Source organism: Arvicola amphibius, chromosome 5 (genome assembly GCF_903992535.2).
Source record: "Arvicola amphibius chromosome 5, mArvAmp1.2, whole genome shotgun sequence".
NCBI lineage: Eukaryota > Metazoa > Chordata > Mammalia > Rodentia > Cricetidae > Arvicola > Arvicola amphibius.
Window position 1 is genome coordinate 133,836,625 of NC_052051.1, and position 23,672 is coordinate 133,860,296.

The window sequence follows — 23,672 nt, forward strand, 5'->3', positions numbered from 1 at the left end:
CCAACAAACACATTTCAACTCACTGCTTGAATTGGAACTTCTCACCAGTCACCATTGCCACAAGGATATTTTCTTTCTTGCTGGGCCCCATTATCTCCACGCCTTCGGCTCCTGCATTCTCCTAGTCTCAACTACACCAAAACTTGCAAGTCTGCATTCCTCTGCTTATCTCTTGTTCACAGGGCCATCTCTATTAAGGTATTCTATTTCCATCCAACAGACATAGACAAGACAGACAGATAGACAGATAGATATACAGATAGATAAACATAGATATACAAACATTATAGGTTTATCTATCTGTATCTATATCTATATAAACATAGATATGTTTATATATCTCTTGGATGCAAGCAGAATATATATTAATATACTTAAAAAATTTATTTAATATTTATAAGCACCAATAGAAGTAAATATCCCCAAATGAAAATGTGCATTTGAAAATTGTCTTTAATATCACTTGGGATTCAGTCATGCCCGCAGTCGGTGGATCCAGTGGTGATGGTAGGCTATGAAATAGCGAAATAAAGGAACAGGTAATTCATGTCATAGCTGGGAAATCAGTCATTAAAACCTGTTTATGCTGAAATCCAGACAGGAAAGGATTTGCCCACTCTAATATATATATATTCATTTTGTTTGCTCTGTGTTACATCAGTGTTAGTCAAATGCACACAATGTATAGTTCCTCAGTTTGAAAAGGAAATTGATTCCAGTTAGCAGTCTTGTCTGTGGGTCTTAGGCAATATTTTGTTGATTTCTCAACGTCAAGCAGTAGAGATTCATGATAGAGCCTCTGAGTTTCCAAGAATAGCATGACCTATTCTTCAAGGTTACTTAATTTCTAGTGTAAGAAATTGGAATGCGTAGAGAATAATTATGTCTCTATGTCACATGCCCATGTCTGGGTAATCAGAATTAGAGTCTGGGACACCTAAGTTGAAGGGTTTTTTTCTCCTTATCATATTGCTTTCAAAGGTAGCTCAGAGTCTACATATAGCTTTTTCTGACTTAAAATAGAGTCTCCTATTGATCATTCAGGATTTCTTTGGATTCTGAAAAGTGTTTAACTATACGCGATTAGATAACCCCTAACTGTTTTTTTAAAATGTCCTTCTAGATGCGGTTCTTACAGGGTCTGTTCTTCTGCAGATCTTCTCTGAAATTATTTTTAGATTTGTTTGTTTTAATTTTATGTGTGTGGGTATTTTACCTGCACATCTGTTTGGGCACCTCGTGGATGCCACAGAGGCCAGAAGAGGGCATCAGATTTCCTGGAACTTGAATTACAGATGTTTGTGAGCTATCATGTGGGCACTGGGAGTCAAACCCCGGGTCCTCTGCAAGAATAACGGTGCTCTAAGACACTGAACCATCTCTCAGCCCAAGTCCTATTATTTCCAAACAGCTTACAATGTACCTGTGAAGTAGATATTTGTTTCAGGGTTCTGAAAGAGCTAACATATTTGAAAGAATGGATTATATTTATTTTAGGAAGTCAGTTCTTTACAAAGTTCTCTTTTCTATCAAAGACCGATTTTGAGTGACAAACACAACGGTGGCATTAAAAAGATGTGCCATCCTGTAGTGCTTGAAGGTTGTGTGTGGGGCAGCAGTAGCCACGGTCCCTCACACTTTACTACAGTGGGCAGGTTGAAGGAAGAAAGTTTTGAATGGACATAAGAAGGTTCTTTTTGGAAAAAAAAAAAGCAAGAAGTGTTATCAATATGCTTTTGTATCCTGAAAATATATAGTATGAGGAAAATAAAAAGTCAAGGAGGAAGGGGTGAAAAGAGGGTAAGAGGCAGAATACCCCCACATTCTCCCAGCAGTCCCCTGCCATCTTAGCACACACAGCTCACAGCTGCTGCTCTTTGTAGCTGACTCCAGGTCATAAGGACCCCGCCTTAAGCTCCAAACTGGAGGTGAGCTCTCGGCATTCAGATGCTTGTGATTTTTAAATATTTAAGAATGTGTTTGACAGAAAGTTATGTTTTAGGAATATTGTCTTGATTTTTCAGTTTTGAAGTTACTATTGTGTATGGGTTCCAATATATATTTTACTAGTCAAAGAAAATTTACTAAAATATAATTGCCATTTTCAGTATTTTTTTAATAGTAAGATGTGTTTTTTTTTTCTATTTTACTTGGTATAACAAAAGTATCTTTATATTATCTTAAGCTCTTTACAACTTTAGTTTTTAGTATCAACTATTATTCATGAACCAGATTTGTCATATATTTTTGTTCCAGTAATTTATTCCTTTTATTTGCAATTGACAATTTTATCATTCAGTGAACCCCCAATCAAGATGACCCTCTGTCTTTAACATTTTTTGCTGATAACATTAAACAATAAATTCAATACATTATTAAATTTCTTAATTGGATACTATATATAATACTTATGTTGTGAAAAAGAAATTAGAACACATTTACTAGACTTTAAAGTTGATGCTAATATTATCAACAGAGTAGTGTGTCTTTAAGAAAAATAAATACAAATAGTTTTTACTGTAAAAGAGTTTTTAACATAATAAGTTCACAGTTTTTATCAAAGAAAAATGACAGTCATTTCTAGAATTATTAGGGCTTTTGTCAGAAGTGCTAAGGATGAAGCTATAAGGTACACTCCAAAGAGTATGCTCTGTGAAGCTCACTACAGAGCTGGTAATAAACACAGTAGCAATGAAATCTATACATGTACCTGTGTCTGTGCTTTTGAGAGTTCTCATAATGGAAAATAGTCTCAGAATGTTCTAGACACAACACGTTTGACTACTTAATGCTAGAAGATGGCCAGATCCCTAAAATAACTCTTGAATCAGCATCTTCTTACCTTATCCTACCTCCATCACTTTGTAACATAGGAAGTACCATTTATCTTTGAAGGAAAAGCTCTTAAGCCTACAGAGGTATACTTTGTTATGTGACTTTTAAATAATATCATATTCATTAGGATAAATAAGTTGGTTTAAATTATATGAATATCTCTATTTCACAAAAGCCTGTAAAGTCCAATCTGCTCTTTGCAGGAGAGAGGAAGACAACAGTATCCTGCACAAAAATCATGAGCAAGAACATCAGCATTGTGGACAACAAGAAATGCAAGTACTTAACTAAGCCAGAGCCACAAATTCGAAAGTGCAATGAGCAACCTTGTCAAACAAGGTAACCATATTCTCGTGGTCACTGCAAGGCTTCGCTTTGGAACTAACTCAGTGCTAACTAAAATAACTGTTCTTCAGAGTATTACAAAGAAATCCGTACCCAAGTTTGCACACTGAAATAAGCAATAGTTGAGAGAGTAGGGTTAAGCTATATGGGTAACTTCTACAGAGTGTAAAGCAATCCCATGTTTTACATGTTTAAGAAGAAACTATGAGTCACCTCTTCATGCTTATTGGCGTTTAGTTGAATTAAGCTGTTTGCTTCAGAATTCTCTGAGATGAGATGCTAGAATTTGATAGGAAAATGATGATGAGGACCACTAAAATGAGATCATGTTAATAAACTAATATATCTGTATTTGCATGAGAGCTTGTTGGTAGCTATACTGTTCTAGCTGAGAGATATATCTCCTAACTTATTGAATCTCTGTATTATTCAATTTGTCTTTCTGTAAACAGCCAGGATGGCTGTGGTTCCTAATGCATATGGGGTTTGTGAATATTTGTAATGCAAAGAAAAGGAATAATTCTAAATATTTTATATCCATGGTTGTGTAAGTATTTGTTGAGCAGAGAGGTTAACACATAGAACACTAGGAATGACAATGCATCTCTATCTTGAGAGTTGAGAACATTGCAGAGATAAGCACTATGGAACATTGAAGGACATGCACAAAGTATAGTATGTTCAAGGTAATTACAATTTAAGGAAAGTTAACATAAATTACTGTAACTTTCTGCTAACCCTAAACGTGTCGAGCATGTGGTATACTGACAGCTTTTAATTTGTATCCAATGACCTTTGCTTTGCTTTTAGATGGATGATGACAGAGTGGACCACGTGTTCACGAACGTGCGGAAAAGGAGTGCAGAGCAGACAAGTGGCCTGCACCCAGCAACTGAACAATGGGACGCTAGTTAGAGCCTGGGAGAGGGACTGCCTGGGGCCAAAGCCCGCTACTGCCCAGCGCTGTGAGGGCCAGGACTGCATGACAGTGTGGGAGGCAGGAGTGTGGTCTGAGGTTCGGGACATACCCTGTTTCTTTCCCTTTTTCCTCCTTGGACTCTTCGAACCTACAAAATCTTGTGTCATGTCCCAAATCACTGTGCATGACAACTGATAGGCAAAACTGCTAATTTTGCAGATAAAAAGGAAAACAGCTAAGTTTGAAAGCCTAAAAAATATTGACATAACCCTCAGACCATTTCTTGTGAATTTTAGACTTACAATTTTTCTCACGCATGAGTACTGCTAAAGAGGCACACATTAACATGTATATTTGACTCCTTGCCTGTCTCTGAATATTAAAAGAGAACCAACATTTAGCAATCATTTTATTTGCAATCAATGAAATTTTAATTCTTATTTGGTCAACTGTTTACATATAAGCACACATGTAAGAAACTTAATATTTGCTGTTTTATATATATATGGGCAGTGTAACTTGGTGGAATTCATTCACTCAAGAACTCTATGTAAGTAATAAAGCTGCAGTTTAGACCAGGGTGAGCTCACTGCACCACACTGTAAGCTTGCAGTGTGCTACATACAAGTGTGTTCCATGCAAATCCACAGTGACAAACTCACATTATCATTACATATAGCTTAACATAATTATATGCGCCACTTATTGTATACATTCAGTGACTTCTCTTAAGCAATTTAGGTGTGTAAGTGCATGGAGCCCTACAAACACACATGCAAAGTCCACCCCCATGTAGACACACATAAAAATTATCTATGTACGTAATTTCATAGTTTGCTATATGATATAAATCAATAGACAAGCTTTGCTTAAAAAATACTAGCTATCCTTTTAAAAGTAAGAGAAATGATAGAAACTGTTATAGACATGCCTTAATCCATAGCCTGCACCAACTCTATTCAAACCTGTAATATTATCTTCCAGTGCTCAGTCAAGTGTGGCAAAGGCGTGCGGCACAGGACCGTGAGGTGCACTAACCCGAGAAAGAAGTGTGTCCTCTCCACCCGACCCAGGGAGGCAGAGGACTGTGAGGACTACTCGAAGTGCTATGTGTGGCGAGTCGGTGACTGGTCTAAGGTGAGAATGAATTGTGCTGGGCGTAGGAGGCATAGGAAATACAGGCAGACATCAAGGGGTAGAAGGTTCCATGCCCAGCTTTGACTCCTGTCTATTTTCCTGGGGTGATGATTTGAAGAAATGTTTTTTTTTTTTTTTTAGAAACATTACACTTCTTACTAAATCAATTCCTCTCCTTTTTTTTATAAAAATTTCCGCCTCCTCCCCGCCTCCCATTTACCCCCCTCCCCCCTCCACTCCCCTCCCTCTCCAGTCCGAAGAGTAGTAAGGGTTCCCTGCCCTGTAGGAAGTTCAAGTTCCCCCCCCCGCCCACCTCCATCCAGGTCCAGGAAGGTGAGCATCCAAACAGGCTAGGCCTCCCCAAAGCCAGTATGCATAGTAGGATCAAAATCTAGTGCCATTGTCCTTGGCTTCTCAGCAGCCCTCATTGTCTGCCATGTTCAGAGAGTCCGGTTTTATCCCATGCTTTTTCAGTCCCAGTCCAGCTGGCCTTGGTAAGAAATGGTTTAGTGATTGAGATAAAGCACAGAAAGTGTGTAACAACATAGTTTGCATGAATAAATCTCTAGAAATAGTGAACATTATTTTATCGCTACATTTATAGTTATAGTCCTCCCGTAGAATGTGTTTAATAATATCTGATAGATACAATCCTATAAATGAGTAAATTCAATCTACAATTAAAGGTGTTTCCGGCAGAAAAGCAAAGGGACAGATATAGTTCTTTGCTAGTCAGTGTTTTGGGTTGTGTACAGTAGAAATGGAAATTACCAGAATTTATTTCCTGTTTTTGGTAAAACAAAGTTGGAACACAGGCATGGTAGAGAGACATGCCAGGAAAAGTTTTGTCCCGGGGAGGGAGGCACTGGATAGTCAAGAGGATAACACTGCTAAAATCACTTCAAATGGACAGAATTCATTTGGGCAGTGGGCAATTTCATTACATGGTAAGAGTAAAATTTGCTAAAAATTTGTCATATGCTGAGCATATGTGGCCCTTGTGGAGGTTCATATATGATTAGGCCGTGGAATTCACTTAATATGTTCTCTTCATAGAACATTAGTGAACTCCACATTTTTAATTTATTTATTTGTTTGTTTTATTTTTATTTGTTTATTTATTATGTATACAATATTCTGTCTGTGTGTATGCCTGCATGCCAGAAGAGGGCACCAGACCCCATTACAGATGGTTGTGAGCCACCATGTGATTGCTGGGAATTGAACTCAGGACCTCTGGAAGAGCAATCAGTGCTCTTAACCTCTGAGCCATCTCTCCAGCCCGAGATCCACATTTTAAGATAAACTCTCGTCGGATCTGGGTGAACACAACCCTAATGTGCCATTTCCTCAAATGTAATAATTCCACATCCAGCAGTGGCATTGTTTTCAGCACGGAACAGCCAATGCTGTGGCATAGAAGAAATAAATATAAGCCTCCTCTCTTGGGTTTCATAAACTGAAAGAAAGATCTGCTATGGGACATTAGGAAGCATGGAAGCTTTCCAAAAAAATAAGCCGAAGAACATTCTGGAAGAAATACTTCCAGTATATGAAGTATGTGAATTCCAGCTTTCTCGATGTTTCCCCACGCGAGATCATGGGCATTTAAAGAACAATCTCTTTTCTTGTGTGTGTGGTGGCTTGGCTGTGGACATAGGGGTGGGAAACATTGTGTATGTGTGTGTGTGTGTGTGTGTGTGGGTAGCTTGGCTGTGGATGTAGGGGTGGGAAACATAGGTGTGTGTTTGTGTGTGTATATGTATGTGTATGGGTGGCCCGAGTGTAACGTAGGGTTGGGAAACTGTGTGCGTGTGTGTTTGTGTGTGTGTGTGTGTGTGTGTGTGTTTGCATGACTGTGTGTTTATTGCTTGCTGGCTTTCTTCCCTAATAATAATTTGTACACAAAAACTGCATTTTAGTAATTAAGAAATTTAATGTTTTTCCACCATTTTCAACATCCAAATTTCATTTTAGGATTCAGATGCCCCTATAAAATCACATTGCACTTGACACATAAGGCTTTTAACTGATTCACATTTCAGTGTGAATGACTTTCAGGCATCAATACATCCCAGATTACCCAGAATCAATTTTTATCACGTGAAGGATTTGTTTCAATAGTTTTAAGAAGGAGGAAAACACATTCGCTGGAATTCAAGAGATATAAGAGACAATTTTGAGGGCTGTATTCCATGGGAGCATATTGATCAAGCCATCAAGTGGCAAATGGACAGAAATGTTTTAATATAATAAAGGAATGTCTTAGAAGGTACAGGTCAGAAGAGAATGCAGAGAAAGTGCTAAAGTTACCCCACTGATACCTGCTGGTCTTTTGCCATTTAGTTGTTCTGCTGCTGCTGCTGCTGCTGCTGCTGCTGCTGCTGCTGCTGCTGCTGCTGCTGCATTGTTGTTATTGTTTTCTTTGTGTTTGGGGCAGAGGTGCAGAAATTGATGCCAGACATTCTCTGCCATCTTTCTACCTCGTTTATTGAGACAGTCTCCTTCATTGAACACAATGCTTCCTTTTTCAGCACTACTGACTGACTGTCCCCAGGGTCCAAGTGTCTCTGCCTTCCTAGGGCTGGGATTAGAGAAACATGCAACTTGGCCTAGCTTTTTGCATAAGTGCCGGAGATCCAAACTCAGACCCTTATGCTTGTATGCTAACCACTTTACACACTGAGCTATCTCTTTGGCTTTATTATTTATTTTTATAGCTAATAAAAATCTAGATTTTTTTTCATTTTATTAATTTTGATTTTGACTTTAAGACTTAGTATCAAAAGGACTCATGTATGCTAGACAAGTGCTCTAACACCAAGCTATATGCCCAGTCCTTGATGCTTCTTTAAATGAGACAATTCTTTTCAGAAAATGTTTGAATACCATTTGGCTGGTTAGTTGTTTGTTTGTTTGTTTCTTTGTCAGCTGACATAAGCCAGGGTCATCTGGGAGGAGGGAACCTCCACTGCAGAAAATACCTACATCAGATTGATTTGTAGATACGTGTGTGGTACATTTTCTTGATTATATGGGAGGACACAGCCCTGTATGGAAAGTCCATCCCTGGGCAGGTAGAGCTGGGGTGTTTAAGTAATCAGCTGATTAAATCTTGGAGAACAAACAAGTAAGCACCACACTGCCATGGCCTCTGTTTGAGTTCTGCCCCCAGCTGCCTGCATTGAGTTCCTGTTCTGACTTTCCTTAGTGATAGGTTCCACCTGGAACCTGTAAGCCGGATGAACCTTTTCTTTCCCAAGATGCTTTTGGTCATGATGTTAATCACAGCAATAGAAACCCAATTAGGGTACCATTATATAAATTGAAGTATATTTTTCCAACTTTTGTGATGATTAGAAATAGATCAAGTGACAACTATAGCCTAGTTAACTTTAAAATCCAGAATACATACTTGCAAAGGCAGAAGATCTTGACGCTATTGAAATACCTAACACAGAACAAGGAGCACATTTGACGCGCTCTGTAGAAACAGAATAAGGCTAGCCTGTCCCCATAACAAGAACTTGTTATGTAAAGTTAGTAAAATGTGATGACTGTGCCCTTTCTTTGTATCTATGACAGAGAAAATTAACTTAGGCTAGTATAAAGAACACTGCTTTTATGCTATATTTGAAAACCTGTGGGTTTTTTTTTTTTATTGATGTTATTGAGCTATGCATTTTTTCCTGTTCCCTTCCCTTTCTCTCCCCTCCCTTTCAACCCTCTCCTATGGTCCCCATGCTCCCAATTTACTCAGGAGATCTTGTCTTTTTCTACTTCCCATGTAGATTAGGTCCATGTATGTATCACTTAGGGTCCTCATTGTTGTCTAGGTTCTCTGGGATTGTGATTTGTAGAGTTTTTTTTTTCTTTGCTTTATGTCTAAAAACCACTTATGAGTAGGTACATATAATAATCATCTTTCTGGGTCTGTGTTACCTTACTCAATATGATGTTTTCTAGCTCCATACATTTGCCTGCATATTTCAAGATGTCATTATTTTTTTTCTGCTGTGTAGTATTCCATTGTGTAAATGTACCACATTTTCTTATCCATTCTTTGGTCACGGGGTATTTAGGTTGTTTTCAAGTTCTGGCTATGACAATCATGCTATGAACATAGTTGAGCACATGTCCTTGTGGTACCATTGAGCATCCTTTAGATATATACCCAAAGGTGGTATTGCTGGATCTTGGGGACACAGTCAACAAGACAAAATAGCAGCTTACAGAATGGGAAAAGATCTTCACCAACCCCATATAAGACAGAGTTCTGATCTCTAAAATATACAAAGAGCTCAAGAAATTGGTCATCAATCCAATAAAAAAAAAAAGTGGAGTACAGACCTAAACAGAGGACTCTCAACAGAAGAATCTAAAATGGCTGAAAGACACTTAAGGAAATGCTCAACATCCTTAGGCATCAGAGAAATGCAAATCAAAACAACTCTGAGATTTCACCTTACACCTGTAAGAATGGCCAAGATCAAAAACACTGATGACAACTTATGCTGGAGAGGTTGTGGGGTAAAGGGAACACTCCTGCATTGCTGGTGGGAGTGCAAGCTGGTACAGCCCCCTTTGGATGTCAGTGCGGCAATTTCTCAGAAAATTAGGAAAACCTGTGAGGTTTTTTTTTTTTTTATTTTACCATCATTATGCATAAAATTCACGGGTATAGTTAGACTGAATAACTTCTCATTGGGTTATGTTACTGTTTGACTACCACACAGCGTTTGTGGCGCTCAGGGAAGAGGGTGCTCCAGTGAGTGTTCTTCATTCACGGACGAGGCCTTTGTCAGCCTGCTCTCTCCTTATTCAGTTGTTCTCATTCTCAACCTCATTGTCGGTGCTTCCATCCTCTTGATCTCCCCCTCACTCTCTCTTTACATGAAAATATGTTTCTCCTTTTTCCTAGAGACATTTTTTTTTTTCCTTTCTGGAGGTCTCAGCATCACAAACTCAAACAGCAATGTACACAAATGAAAGCCAGCGGTTCCTTGTGAATGTTCCTGACTTCACCCCCTTTCTCCTAAGATACGGCTTTCATGTTAAAATGAAAAACATCCCAAACAATGACAGAGGAGACGGCCAGCGCTGCAGTGATTGTGTTCCCGTGATGAAAGTGTTCAGGGACGGAGAGAACACAGACCTCTGGTTCTTATCAGCTATGTCTTTACAGCAGAAATAGCAACAAGATGTATGTGGTTGTGGCTGGATGTCCGTGCTCCTCCGAGGGCAATTAACCTGTCATCTCCACTCAGTTTCTACCCGGAGTTTTATACTATCAACACATTTAAGTAGACTTAATATTAAAACTTGGTTTGGCTTTGATCAGGAATATTGAATTTGCTGTCCATAACGTCTACCAACAGACAAAGGCTCCTCTCCTGCTGAGACACAGTATACACTGAATCAGTGAGAAGAGAGAGTCCTTGGGCTCTCCCACTGCCTCGGCATCCTTAAGGAAGCTGATACCAATCAAAGGCAGATGCAGAATACGGCTAAAGTCTTAAACTCTTCCATTGCATTTGTATTCGTTTCTGTGATTTCTAACATTTAGATTTGGGATGGTTTTGTGCAGACAATGGGATAGGGGGCAGCTTAAAAGGCAGGGCGACCAGGTTCAGGTGAGTGATGTATCTCAGCAGTAGAGCGCTTGCCCAGCATATTCAAGGTCCTGGGTTTAAACCCTAATGCCACCAAAACAAACAAACAAATAGACCTTCGTGTGGAAAGTCAGAAAATCTCATTTCTAGGTAGATGCACTGCCATGGACACGGCCCATGTTTATTTCACAGTGTTATTAAACTAGGACACACGGTCTTGTCCTACTGGTGCGGCTTAGGTTAACTGTGGACACAACTGTGTGTCACGTTCTGACCAGGGCTGAGAAGGATGTGGCCTGAAAATCTTACTTAAGGGAGGGGAACAAGACCCACATTTTTGTGGCAACATGAATCTGCATTTACTCACTTAAGATGAATTGAAAAATTACATCATTCCTTGTGTTTAATAAAATGACATATTTCTCCTGAAATTTGGCTTCTCTGCCTTCATTTGGACTTCTACAACTTCTGGTTTGCATTATTGGAGGCCAACAGAAGAACAAGTGAAAGCATTTTATTTACCTGTTACAGAGAATTTTGGTCCTTTCCTGAAGATTTAACGGATTTTGGTGTTTCATGAAATATTAACAAGTGATTTATGTCATTGAACCAAATTAATTATTTTTGTTCTATTGTTAGATTTATTTCATACTTTAAAGTCCAAGATTATTTAGTAATGAAAAATTACCAAACTACATAAAACTATAGTTTGGGCTGCTTATCAAATTATGGCATTTTAAATCAGTTTTGGAACTACATATTATTATGAGTCTTTTGAGACTAACCGGTATACAGTCAATCATTTTGAATGGGTTAACTGTATGTCTAGTTGAAAATATGTGTAGATACAAAGCACAGAGGACAATCAGCCCTTTCAACCTATCCCTGGAAAAGAAACTGCCCTCAAGGAATCTTCTTCAAATGAATGAGGAAATGCAGAGGCAAAGGATCTAAAAACCAAGGTAATTAATTCTCTGTAAAAGGTAGAAAAACACTTTCTGGTTGTAATATAACATCAAGTGGGGGAGTGATTCTTGTATGTATTTTGATGTCATCTTTACTTGTGATGATTTTCTAGTTTTAAGTAGTTATAAATCTCAACATTGAATTTTAAGTTTTTGTTCACTCTCTGGAAACAGTATTCTGACCGTCGTCCTTGCTCGTCTCACTCTTGTTGGGTGATTGATTGATCAAATTTAAAAAGCTCAAAAGTAGAATATACAATTTGATCAGGGAAAATGGAGCAGCTCTTTCTGTCATTGTGTTTTTGCATAATCACCCAGCAAAACTGTAAGAGTCGTTGGGTTAAGTAAATGCTAAATTAAGGTAACTCAGACCTAAGTATAAGAACAAAGAAAGGGTCATGCGTTAGTTTACTTCTCTGTCACAGTGGTAAGACAATGACAAAATGCAATTTGAGGAAGAAAGGCTTTATTTCACTTTTACCGTACATAATACTTTATGGAGAAAAGCCAGGGGAGGAACTCCAGGCAGGCATCTGGAAGAGAGAACTGAATCAGACCATGGAGGAACACAACTTATGACTTACCCTCCATGGCTTGTTCCATTTGTTTCCTCTCGTCTATAACTTACGACCACCTGTCCAAGGTGATACTGCTCACAGTGGAACGGGACCTCTTATATAAATCATTAATCAAGAAAATGTCCCATAGACGCCCACAGGCCTATTTTATGGAGGCTACTACTACCCCAGATGACCCTCGTTTCTGTCGTTGACAAAGCATAATTAATGCAAATACATGACGATTGAATTATAACCATTCCTTTCTTGTTTACCGCCACAATTATGTGTCAGTTTCACAATAAACAAACATATCATGACGTTAAAAGTCCACTATTTCTAAAATTCCAACACTAAAAAGTTCAATGCCTTTAAAATATCCATTCTTAACTGTGATCTCCTATAAAATCTAAACTAAGTTACATTGTTTCTTACTGCAAGAAGGAAGAACCTGGACATAAATTCAGTCAAAGTTAAGCAAAAACCAAAGTGAAGCAATTAGCTCCAAATCTTGTGGTCCAGTGCCTTACATCCAGACTCATTCACGCTCTTCTGACCTCCAAAGGTCCTCTGCTCTGTCAGAGTAAACACAGCTCGTCTCCTAGGCTCAGGCCAGCTCTGGACCTCACCTGCTGCTCTTCTTGGTTGTCACCACACAGTTTTGGCACCTCCAACTGTGTCAAGTCTCTACTACAGCTGTGGCTGCACCTTCACCAGTGGCCTACGTTGGCCGCTTTTCAGGAATTCCAACCCTGCCACATGGTGCAAAGCCTCAGCTACTCCCTGAAACCCCTTCAATCCTAGAGTTTCTGCTAGAACTCAGGCTGTGCTTTCTCCAGTGGTAACTCCTGCCCTCCCACAGTGCCAACCCTCAGCAGCTCTCCGTGACCCCATTGATACTACAATTTGATTAACAGCTTGAGATGCAGCTTTGGCCATTTCTGGACCACAGCTTCTGTGTGTTGCACCCTGGACCACAGCTTCTGTGTGCTGTCCCTAAGGAAATGCTGCCCAGAAGACTTGGCCTCAATGATGCTGGTCTCTTATGTGTCACAGCTGCTCTTTAGCCCTAACCAGTCAGCATTGATTGCCTCAGGAAAGCAAAGTTTCCATGTACACAGACTCTTAATCCAAAATATCACACATAAGGTCTTGGTAGTATCTCTGTTTCTTTCCGAAACTTAACAGGTTAAACCTCCATTTCTGCACCTCTCTTTACATTTTTATTTTCCCAACTCCTAAATCATCTCATTAAACTCTAAGCACTAGAGTGGCCACTATCTCCTTCTAGCCAAACTCCTCCAATGGTCCTTTCCCACCTCCACTTCCCCCTGCCTCAAAAAAAACAAAAAACAAAAAAAACAAAACAAAACAAAAAAAAAAAACCACCATATGGACAGGTTCATCACAGCAATATACTATGTGCCTGGTACCAATTTCTATATTAGTTCATTTCTCTGTTGCTGTGAAAAAATACTTAGGAAAAGCAACTTGAGGATGAAATAGTTCATTTGTGGTTGATCTTTTACTAGCACATACAAGACCTGGACTTTAACTCCCTAGTGCTGAGAAAGGTGGCTATAGCTAGACAGAGATAGGATATTTATCCCCTGTCATGCTGGTCTGTGTTGATCCAGTTGGCTAGCACTTGATGTGTACAGGACTTTATTATACCATTTTTCATATTGCCAAAGCTTTCCCCTAGTGACACACTTCTTCTGACATGGCCACACCTGCTCCAGCCAGGCAATAGATGATGCTGACACTATTTAATAAACGGGAAGTTGGGGTGAGCTATGGGTTTGAGAGAATCAGACAAAGACTTCCCTTCTGGACGTACAAAACGTGCGGATCACTGGCTGCCCCTGGCACTCTCCCATAGCAGCAGAAGACAGTGCCGAGAAGAAAGACAGAACGTATCTGCTCACTCAGTCCCCAGACCACTGCCCACTGCCAAGTCCTCTGCCGTTTAACACCTCCCATACTCTGACCTAAGTCATCTATTCAGAACTGTCTGCTCATCCTCATTTTCATCAACCAAAGTATTCCCACAACTCTGGGATGGAGCAGTTCTTCCTTTTGAAACCTCAGCTTCTCTGTACAGTCTTTGAATTTCTCCCAACGACTGAAGTCTTCAAGGACCAGTTTAAGGGTGTCCCAAGCAATAAAAGAAGCTGCGGAAATCTTCCTCACTTGACTGCAATTTTGTTCTGCTAATTAGTTATTGTTGCTTTCTTTAGAATATCTGAACTCTTTGCCTCTTCTTAGAACCATCTCAGCAAATAGGCCCCTTGTAGTTAAGAAATGTTGACTGAATGTACATCCATCCCATTTCTCCCTCAGTAAACAAATACACTTGATTTTTCTTTGGAATATCATTTTTTCTGGCTTTACTGCTACAAATATATTTATTTTTATATGTATGTTTATATATATATACATAATACATACATGCACATTGTGCATGTGATTCGTTCTATTTAGTTGTTTTTTTGTTGTAAGATCACACAACACCACCTGGACTAGACTAGAAATCACTATGTAGCCTTCAGTCACCTGGAACTTGAGATATTTCTGCCTCAGTCTCCTGCGTTTGGAGATATTCCATATTTATTAGTGAAAGGACAAAAAAATTATTAAAAGTCGTTTTAAGAAAATTGAACCAATATAACTTCATTTATGTAGCTAAACAGCTCCCTCACTTTTTCCTACATATTAGTTTATACTACTTTAAAATGTAGTTTTAAAGTAAATCCATCCTTATTTAACTGTCTGGATATTTGGACAATAAATATTTCTAATGTTGAGCGTGTGTGTGTGTGTGTGTGTGTGTGTGTGTGTGTGTAATAAATGCATGTTTGTATGCTTTTAGGATCCACCTGTTGCTTCTCTCTGACACTGGGGTCATAGACAAGCAGAGCCTTGCCAGCCTATTTATGTGGGTGCTGGGCCTCCCAACTCAGGTCTTTAAGTGTTCAGTGCAAATGCTCTATTTACTGAACAATCTCACCAACCCCCTTAAAGTTTGATGGGGACAACAGACCTCTTCGGCATTCTTGTGGCACAATGTGGTTGGAATACTCACCACTCGGTTAGACAGCAGCTATCTAACCTGGGAGGTAAACAGTGAACCAAGTGTTTCTTGCCTAATAGTTTCCTTTGAGACCTAGAAAATACGTGGTTTCTGTCAAGGTGGAGTCAGTTAAAGATAGCTGCTATATGCTGATACCATACATGCTATGTGCTGCTTGCAATCAAAGATTTACTTATTAAAACAGTGTAAAGTTAATTTTCAAATTCAAATTATTCATTTCTCTCCTGCACAGCCAAAATGAAAATAAATAAATAAACAAACAAACAAATAAATAAATCTGGTCTGCATTTGTCAGACCTGTTGAATGAGACCTGGAAAGAATTTCCATTTAAAATGAAGTTTGATCACTGAGATTGCAAAAGTGCTGTGTGGGGGATGATGATACGAGAGAACCATCTGGATACGAGGGCTGTGTCTTTTAGCATCTGTCAGACCCTCTCAGTCTGAGTGCTGACAAACCGGTGACTGTAGCTGAAACTCTTCTTTTTGTTTTTTTGGTTGGTTGCTTTGTTGGAAACCGACTTTCGTTCCTCCCATTGCTGTGTTGATCAGTGCCCACTTGATGCCAGTTGTGGGCTCACAGCCCTTTCACAACGTACTCTGCTCTCTTAAATCGTTCATAAGCAATCTGTCTGATCTAGCCACACATCTTTTCTGGACTCACTTTGGCTATGTGTCAACATTTCATTAACCATGGCAGGATACTTACACCTTTAGACAGAAGAAAGAACGAAGGAAGGGAGGGAAAAAAAGAGAAGAAAACAGCACAGTCCCGTATCTGACATCCAAGAATGAATCGATTCCAAACACCTGTGTGTCAAATAAAGCAGGCAAACTATTCTAAAAAGACACCAACAACCCTGACCAAAATAAGGAGTTCTTCCTAGGAAACAAGGCCAACCTGTGTCCTTTCGTGTGCATGGTTCACACTCACTTCATTAGAGAGCTGAGTGGGAAAGGCCAAGCATGTGCATAGCCCATGAGGAATGCTGCCCTAATCATTTCCAGGGGAAGTCACTGCTCAGAGTCCCCCTGAGGTCTGCTCCACGCTGTGCCTGCTCCTCCACTCTTGTTAATCCACTTTTGAATATCTCATCTGCTCCCAAAGACAAATTCCCCGAGTCAGGGCTGCCAACCTCGTTACAGATTGGCACTTACCAGTACAGATTAGATCATGTTTTCAAAGACTGCCCATTATATTGGTAGTTGAAAAAAATTTCAAGCCCTGCCAGGGACAATTTTCCCTTAATTTAGGAATTCCTATTTCTTCTAACAGCCAGCTGGAAATGAGTAAAATATTACAGCGCTCTCCTTAGTGTTTGGCCTAGAGAAAACACATTCTGTCCAAAATATATATCTTTGGCACTCTCTAGAAGTAAGGAATCTTGGGTAATCTCTATGCAGGCCAACTGTGAGAAATATTATTTTCAACACTTAAATACATGGAATGATTGCTTTTCTTATTTTCAAGAAATTTAAAAATAAACGAAACTTATATTAGGTTTTTTAATCTAACAAATTTTAAATAAAAACTCATTAGAGATAATTTTACTATCTGGTCTTGTGCCGGTAAAACCTTTCGGTGACGTATAACAGTGTTCACAGCTAGAAGAATTTCTTATCCCCTGAGAACTGCTTGTAACTTATACAGATTAATGATTCTTAAGTTCAGTGACAAATTATTGATCATATAATCTAAATGCATACATTGCTATATACTCAAATCCCCCATCTGTTCCAAATAGCTAAGTAATCTAAGGATTGAGAATGAGAGGTAGCTAGCTGATAACCCAAATATCACCTTTATGGCTATACTCAATCCAGAAGGATATAAAAGTCTTATTTTATCCCCATGTCAAAAATAACATGTCACTTCAAGTTGTAGGTGCATTAACAAATGTGAAATGTTTCTGTAACAATAGTTGGCTGATATAGTAGATTTAGTCACAATTTCAATGTATATTTTGAAAGTGCCATAATTAAGGTAAAATAGCATTTCCAGTTCTAGAAATATTTCATTCTGACACCAATATATTTGTGTATTGTATATATTGAGCTCTTTTGTGCCAAGAATCAGACAGCTGCTTTGATACTCTTTAATTCAAGCACTTTCCCCCTTCTTCCTCTTATTGTCCCTCCTAGAAGCATTAGAAATGTTTACAGTGTAAGTTTTCTAGGACCCAGTCAGTTCTTATTACCTGTCATAAGAATGTCGGAAAGGATGTAAGCCATGGGAATATCCAGCCGTACTGTAAGTAACCTGGGGCAATCTACAAAAGTGTAGGCCACATTTCTGTCTATCCTGGGACACATGGGGTCCACGTTTTGAACACACCAAGGTTTAAGATAAGAGAAAGGTTATAAGGTTTGACAATGTACACTTTTAAATTTTTTTAATAAGTTTTTGAAATTTCATGTATTATATTTTGATTATATCCTTCCCTTCCCCATCTGCTGCTAGAAACTTCACTGATGACTTTTGAGAGATGCACTGATGATGGATGTAATGAAAGTCATTTGGAATCTGTTTATTACTTTGTCTCATCAACCACACAATAGTGAAAAAAACTGTACTAGATATGGACGCTGCCTGTGAAGAGAACCTAAGCATCAATCAGAAAATGGTTGGCTATTCTCATGATAGGTATGCCACTATTGTACCAGTAGGCATGGAAATTAGTAAAGAGACATAGGGAGTGGGAACTTCCAAAGATTAGAACTTAGAACACAGTACTACAAAGGGGAATGGGAATAATGAAACAGAAAGGGTTAAATAGGGTGTGGCATAGGGCAGGGTAGAGAAGAGAATACAGGGAGTGATGAGTAACTCTATAGACCTTCTATAGGTATGACAAACTATTACTGCAGAAATTTCCCAAGATACAAGCACAGAGATGCATGAAAAGACTTTAAATAGTTACCCTATAATGAGACAATAATGTCCCAATAGGCATAACAAATAAAAAAAATGATGTCAGGAACGAGTTAACTCAGTTAGAATCGTTGGTGGCTATGAGTTCCCATAGACCATCAGATATTATGAGCTCTTTCCGATGTTCTTGGTAGCCTCAAGAACTTTATGGTAGGACCCCATTGCTGGAGACGCCACACACTTATCTATTAGAACATAAGATATCAAGCTGGTACTGACCTGGAAGCCTCAGTCCTGCTTTCTAGTTCTCAGAATGCTGGAAGGTGCTACACATGCTACCAGTCACACCCAGCTGTGGACCTTGAAAGCTACCATAGAGACCTGCCTGGAGTGATATACATCTTATTTTAAAGGAAGATCAGTTATTGTTGATACCAGGTTGATTGACCATTATTTCTTCCCGTGGTCCTTTTTTAACAAACTAATCACTTTCATACTTCAAAGGAATTAAAGTATTAAGCAAATTTCTCTTATGTTTAATTTTTGGTATGGAGCTGAGGTGTAAATGTAACTGACTTTAGTATTAGAAATTTTCACTGTGTCTCAACAGAAGAAAATATTTATTCTCTTAGAAAAATCTAACGTGGCATTTTCTAAGCATTGCTCAATTATGTCAAAGCATGGAGACTATTTTCTCATGTAACCTGTCTTGATGAATATTAGGTAAAATAAAGTTTGAATCAAGATATTGGAGTTCCTTCTGTAGGGAGAGAAGGGATTCCTAACATCGACTTTCTATGTGCCTTGTTATCTCTGTCAACAAAGAAATGTCCAAAGGCATTTTTAGAATTTTTTCCCTCTTTACACTTACCTGTTACATTTGCTCGAAAGATCACTATTGCAAAGGTAGGATAACATGATTGTGTTTCTTGAACAGAATGAGAATGAAGGATTGAATCATGAACTATTTTGTTGCCAAGGGTCCTTTGGGGTAATATTAAAGTTTGGGAAAGAGATTTTCATAATACACAATAAGGCTCTATGTTAGCAATAATCTTGCACCATTTCCTTGCCAATGTAATCTCAGTAGCAAGGGGTCTGGCGTGACTTGGATTTTTCTGTTATTTTTTTAATGAATTGGATTTGTTATTTTAACAATGTCGCTTTGTTAGAAGTCAAAGGAGTTGCCATGTTTCAAGTATATTTAAATTTTTTTTCATGATATATCTGAAGATCAAGCTTAATTAGAAAGAAAAATGGGGATAAGAAAGAGAAATTTTTGAATTGAGTCACAGTATGAAGAAACTCCCCACCTACGCTGCCATACTTCTATTGAACAATTTGACATAAACATAACTCAGAAATGTATAAGAATACATAATACATATGGCAAAAATAATCAGACAGGTATAAATGGAGGAATTCAGTGGAAAGAAGCAAATGTTTGGAAACCATGAGGTTGGCCTGTGCTTGGGGAGGAAAGCCTTCTCCAGGAATCTTTCTCCATTTTCTCAGTTGAGTAGCAAAACCTACTACCCCAAACTTCTCCATTCTCCTTAAGGGTCTTTTTTTCTTCACAGAACCTTTTTATATCTGCAAACACAATGTATTTGACTAGTTTCTTACTTACCTTCACTGGCCATAAAAATGCAAGCCCCTAAGGGTGAAATGGCCTTTTTTCTCCTGTGTACTCCTACATCTGAGTATCCAAAAGAGGACTTGGTACATTGTCACCTTTGAGTTTATATTTATTGAATGAATTAATGAAATAGGCTTTATGATTATAAATTTATTGGAGCTTTGAAAAACCAATTATGCATCTATTTAAACAGTATTAGACAACCAGGTACTAATGAACCCATTTGTGTTATTGTTTAATACATAATTTTGTTCATAACTTGTCTATAGATAGGGTAACTGTATGTCCTCGTTTACTCAAGACTGTCCGACTGCATTTTTATAGTCTTAGAATAATTATAAGCATTGCTTTCTTTCACGGAGTCCTGATGGGCAACAAATTGTATGGTCACTGTATCCAAAGACAAACTGTGCCAATGATTGATCGTTAAGGCAAAGGGATGTGACTCATGCTATATAATAAGAATTTTAACAAGAATATTATTTCTGTGTTTTATAGTAAGATAGAAAGATGATCTAGTCTGCTTTCTGTTTTTGTGATAAAACACTATGAACAAAAGCAACTTGGAAGAAGAGGCTTTATCTAGTTTATAAGTCCTGATCATGGTCCATTATTGTGGGGAAGCCATGGCAAGAACTCAAGGTGAATCCAGAGCAGAGACCATGGAGAAACTTAACCGGTTTTCTCTCGTTGGCTTTCTTGGCCTACTTTTAAAAAAAATATTTTACATTCTGGTCTCAGTTTCCCATCCTTCCTCTCTTTCCAGTCCCTCTCCCATCTCCCTCTCTTCTCACCCCCCCCACTCCACTGTTAGGAGTCTAACAACAGGACCAAGCTACACATCTGTAATATACATGCAGAGTACTTGGGTCAGTCCCATGCAGGCTTCCTGGGTGTAGGTTCAGTCTCTGTGAGCCCCTGTGAGCATGAGATAGTTAATTATGTGTATTTTCTTGTGATGTCCTTGACCCTCCTGGCTCTGACAGTTCTTCCTACTTTTCTTCTGCAAGAATCCCCAAGTTCAACCTAATGTTTGGCCGTGGGTTGGATCTGCTTCCATTAGTTGCTGGGTGAAGCCTCGCTGAAGACAACTGGACTAGGCGTGGATCTCTGTATATAGCAGAATATTGTTAGGCATTAATTACTACCTCGACATTTTTCTCCTCAAGTCATGTTTCGTTCTATCCTGGGTCTTTGGGTCATCCAGCCTGTGGGTCCTGGTGCTCCAGGCAGTGTGAGGGGTGGGTTTAATCTCCTGGCATGGATTTTAAGCTAGACTGATCATTGGTTGCGTGCTCCCTCTGTCTCTAGTGTACCTTCACCCCAGCATATCCTATAGGCAGGACAGACTGTGGGTCAAATGTTATGTGACTGGGATAGTTTCCCGTTCCTTCCACTTGAAGTCTTAACTGGTCACAGGAGATGTTCACTTCAGGATACGTATCCAATACTGCTAGGAGTTTTAGCTGGGCTCATCCTCCTAGATTCCTGGGAAATTTCCTTGCACCAGGCTTCTACCTGACTTTGAAATGTTCCCCAGCTTTTCCAGTAGTCTCTTTCAGCGTTCTCTCTCTCCACCCCCACCCCTCAATCTGATCGTTCATGTTCCCATTCCCACCCACCCTCAGTCCACTCATGAAATCTTTTCTATTTCCCCTTACCAGGGAGATCTGCATGTGCCCCCACAAGCCCTCCTTGTTATCTAGTCTCTCTGGGTCTCATGGATTGTAGTATAATTATCATTTATTTTATAGCTAATATCCACTTATGATTGAGTATGCACCATGTTTGTCTTTCTGGGTCTGGATTGCCTCACTTAAGATGAATTTTTTTTTTAGTTCCATCCATTTGCTTTCAAATTTCCTGTTGTTCTTGTTTTTTTTTTTTTTTTAACAGCTAAGTAAAACTCCATTGTGTAATTGTAAACCTTTTCTTTATGCATTCCTTGGTTGGGAAACATCACATACAATCTCTAAACAACACTGCCTTGACATAGGAGACAGCCTGGCGCTGTGTTGGCTAGTGTTGGGACTGCATGGTACAAGGTTTTCAGAAAGGGTAATACCAGTTTGTTTTGTCTCAAAGGAAACCGTGTCTTTGTAACATACAATATTAAATATTAAACAACTGGCATAAAGTGAATGAAACCACCTGGTTCCCCCTGCATTTAGTAATCTGTTTTTAATTCCATGCATTAGTCACTGTGTTTTGTTAATAAAGGGCATTAAATACAATACCAGGTCAGCCAGTATAAATATCTCATTTGTTTTATTTTCAGTATATGATCCAGAACATAATGGTTAATCAATAAGTGTTTTTTAAAACCTCAATTAATGGGGGCATTCAGAGACACTCAAGCAGAGAATAATTTTTAAGACAGTTTGACACAATTTTTGCCAGACTGTTTCAGTGTTCCTGGAGAATCATTAATTAATAATACAAGTCTTTTTTTTTTTATCCAGCTTCAACTCCGGAAAACTGCTGAATAGCAGTAGCAATGATAATAGATTATATAGATGTTTTACTTCCATCATAGGCTAGAACTTAAACTATTGCTGAGATCAACGGCAATAACTTGCTTAGCACAATGGGGAAATAATAAGTCCCAGATAAATTAGTTATTAGGGGCAATACTGAAATCAAAGTCTCTTAATTCCACTGCCAAAATTATTTTGGCTCTCTCTTTTAATGCCTGTCTGTTTTTAATCACAGTGATGTCATTTGAGAAAATACCAATTACTTAGTTTTGTCTTCTGTAAAGAGTGAAAAAGTGTAGAAGACTTTCTGGGATCCCAACTGTCTCTCTTCAAATATTTGCTCTTTTCTCATATGAGCGATAAAATTTTTACCAAACTGTACTTTATGAAGAAAATAATTATTACTGCTAGACTTTTTGTTTCATCATTGAAGTTTTCTAGTGGGAATAAAATTCTAGAAGTGTTAAATACTTAATTTAATAAAGTTTATTTTATTAGTTTCAATAGCAGACTTAATACTGCTTACTTAAACAAATTTCAGAATTTCCATCATTCCTTGGGTACTGTATTGGTTTTTAAGTTGTGCTCAATCATTACAAAACAAACAACTAGAACTGCAACTAAAGTTTTCTTTTTCTTATTCCAGTATTCCTGAAACTGAAATTAGCCATTATCAGCTAATTCTCTGTTGTCATCTTTAGTTATTTTGGTTTTGTTAGTGATTCTGGGGGAGAAAAGATGTGTTACTTCCGTTCACTCACATCTTTTGTAATCTTATGAGGTGGAAGGATTAGGCTGGGTCAGTGAGATTTCCAGGCTTTTTCAGGAGAAATGATTAAGGACGGCTGAAGCCCTCTTCTGTCTCATCAAATGGAACCTTTCCACCCTAGAGGTGTTCTAACCCTTTCACTTTCTAAAAGATCCCAGTTGCCCTGAAACTCTACAGAAATATTAGGAATAGAGTTCAGAAAACCTTTCCATGTATTCTTATCCCATAGATAACCGGTTTAGTTACTTTTGCCTCTTTAAACAACATCTTTCCTGGAAGTCACAGAGGAAGCAGAGTTTGTGGCAGGCTTGTGTCACAAGCAGGAGGACCTGGTTTGAGCTCCAATGCCCACCACCCATAATCCCAGTGCCGGGTAGTACAGACAGAAGGCTCGCTGGGGCTACCCAGCCAGCCAGTCTTGCCTAATCAGCAAACTCTAGCCAATGAGAGA

At 38.7% G+C, this 23,672-nt stretch overlaps 1 protein-coding gene across 1 annotated transcript in view; it reads left to right on the forward strand.

Annotated features, from left to right (window-relative positions):
- The window catches only part of Adamts19 (ADAM metallopeptidase with thrombospondin type 1 motif 19), a 171,913-nt gene that overhangs the window by 142,385 nt on the left and 5,856 nt on the right, over positions 1-23,672 (forward strand). The window contains 3 exon segments of the mRNA XM_038331546.1: positions 3,039-3,174; positions 3,991-4,195; positions 5,084-5,236. Coding sequence (XP_038187474.1) covers positions 3,039-3,174; positions 3,991-4,195; positions 5,084-5,236 — 494 coding nt within the window.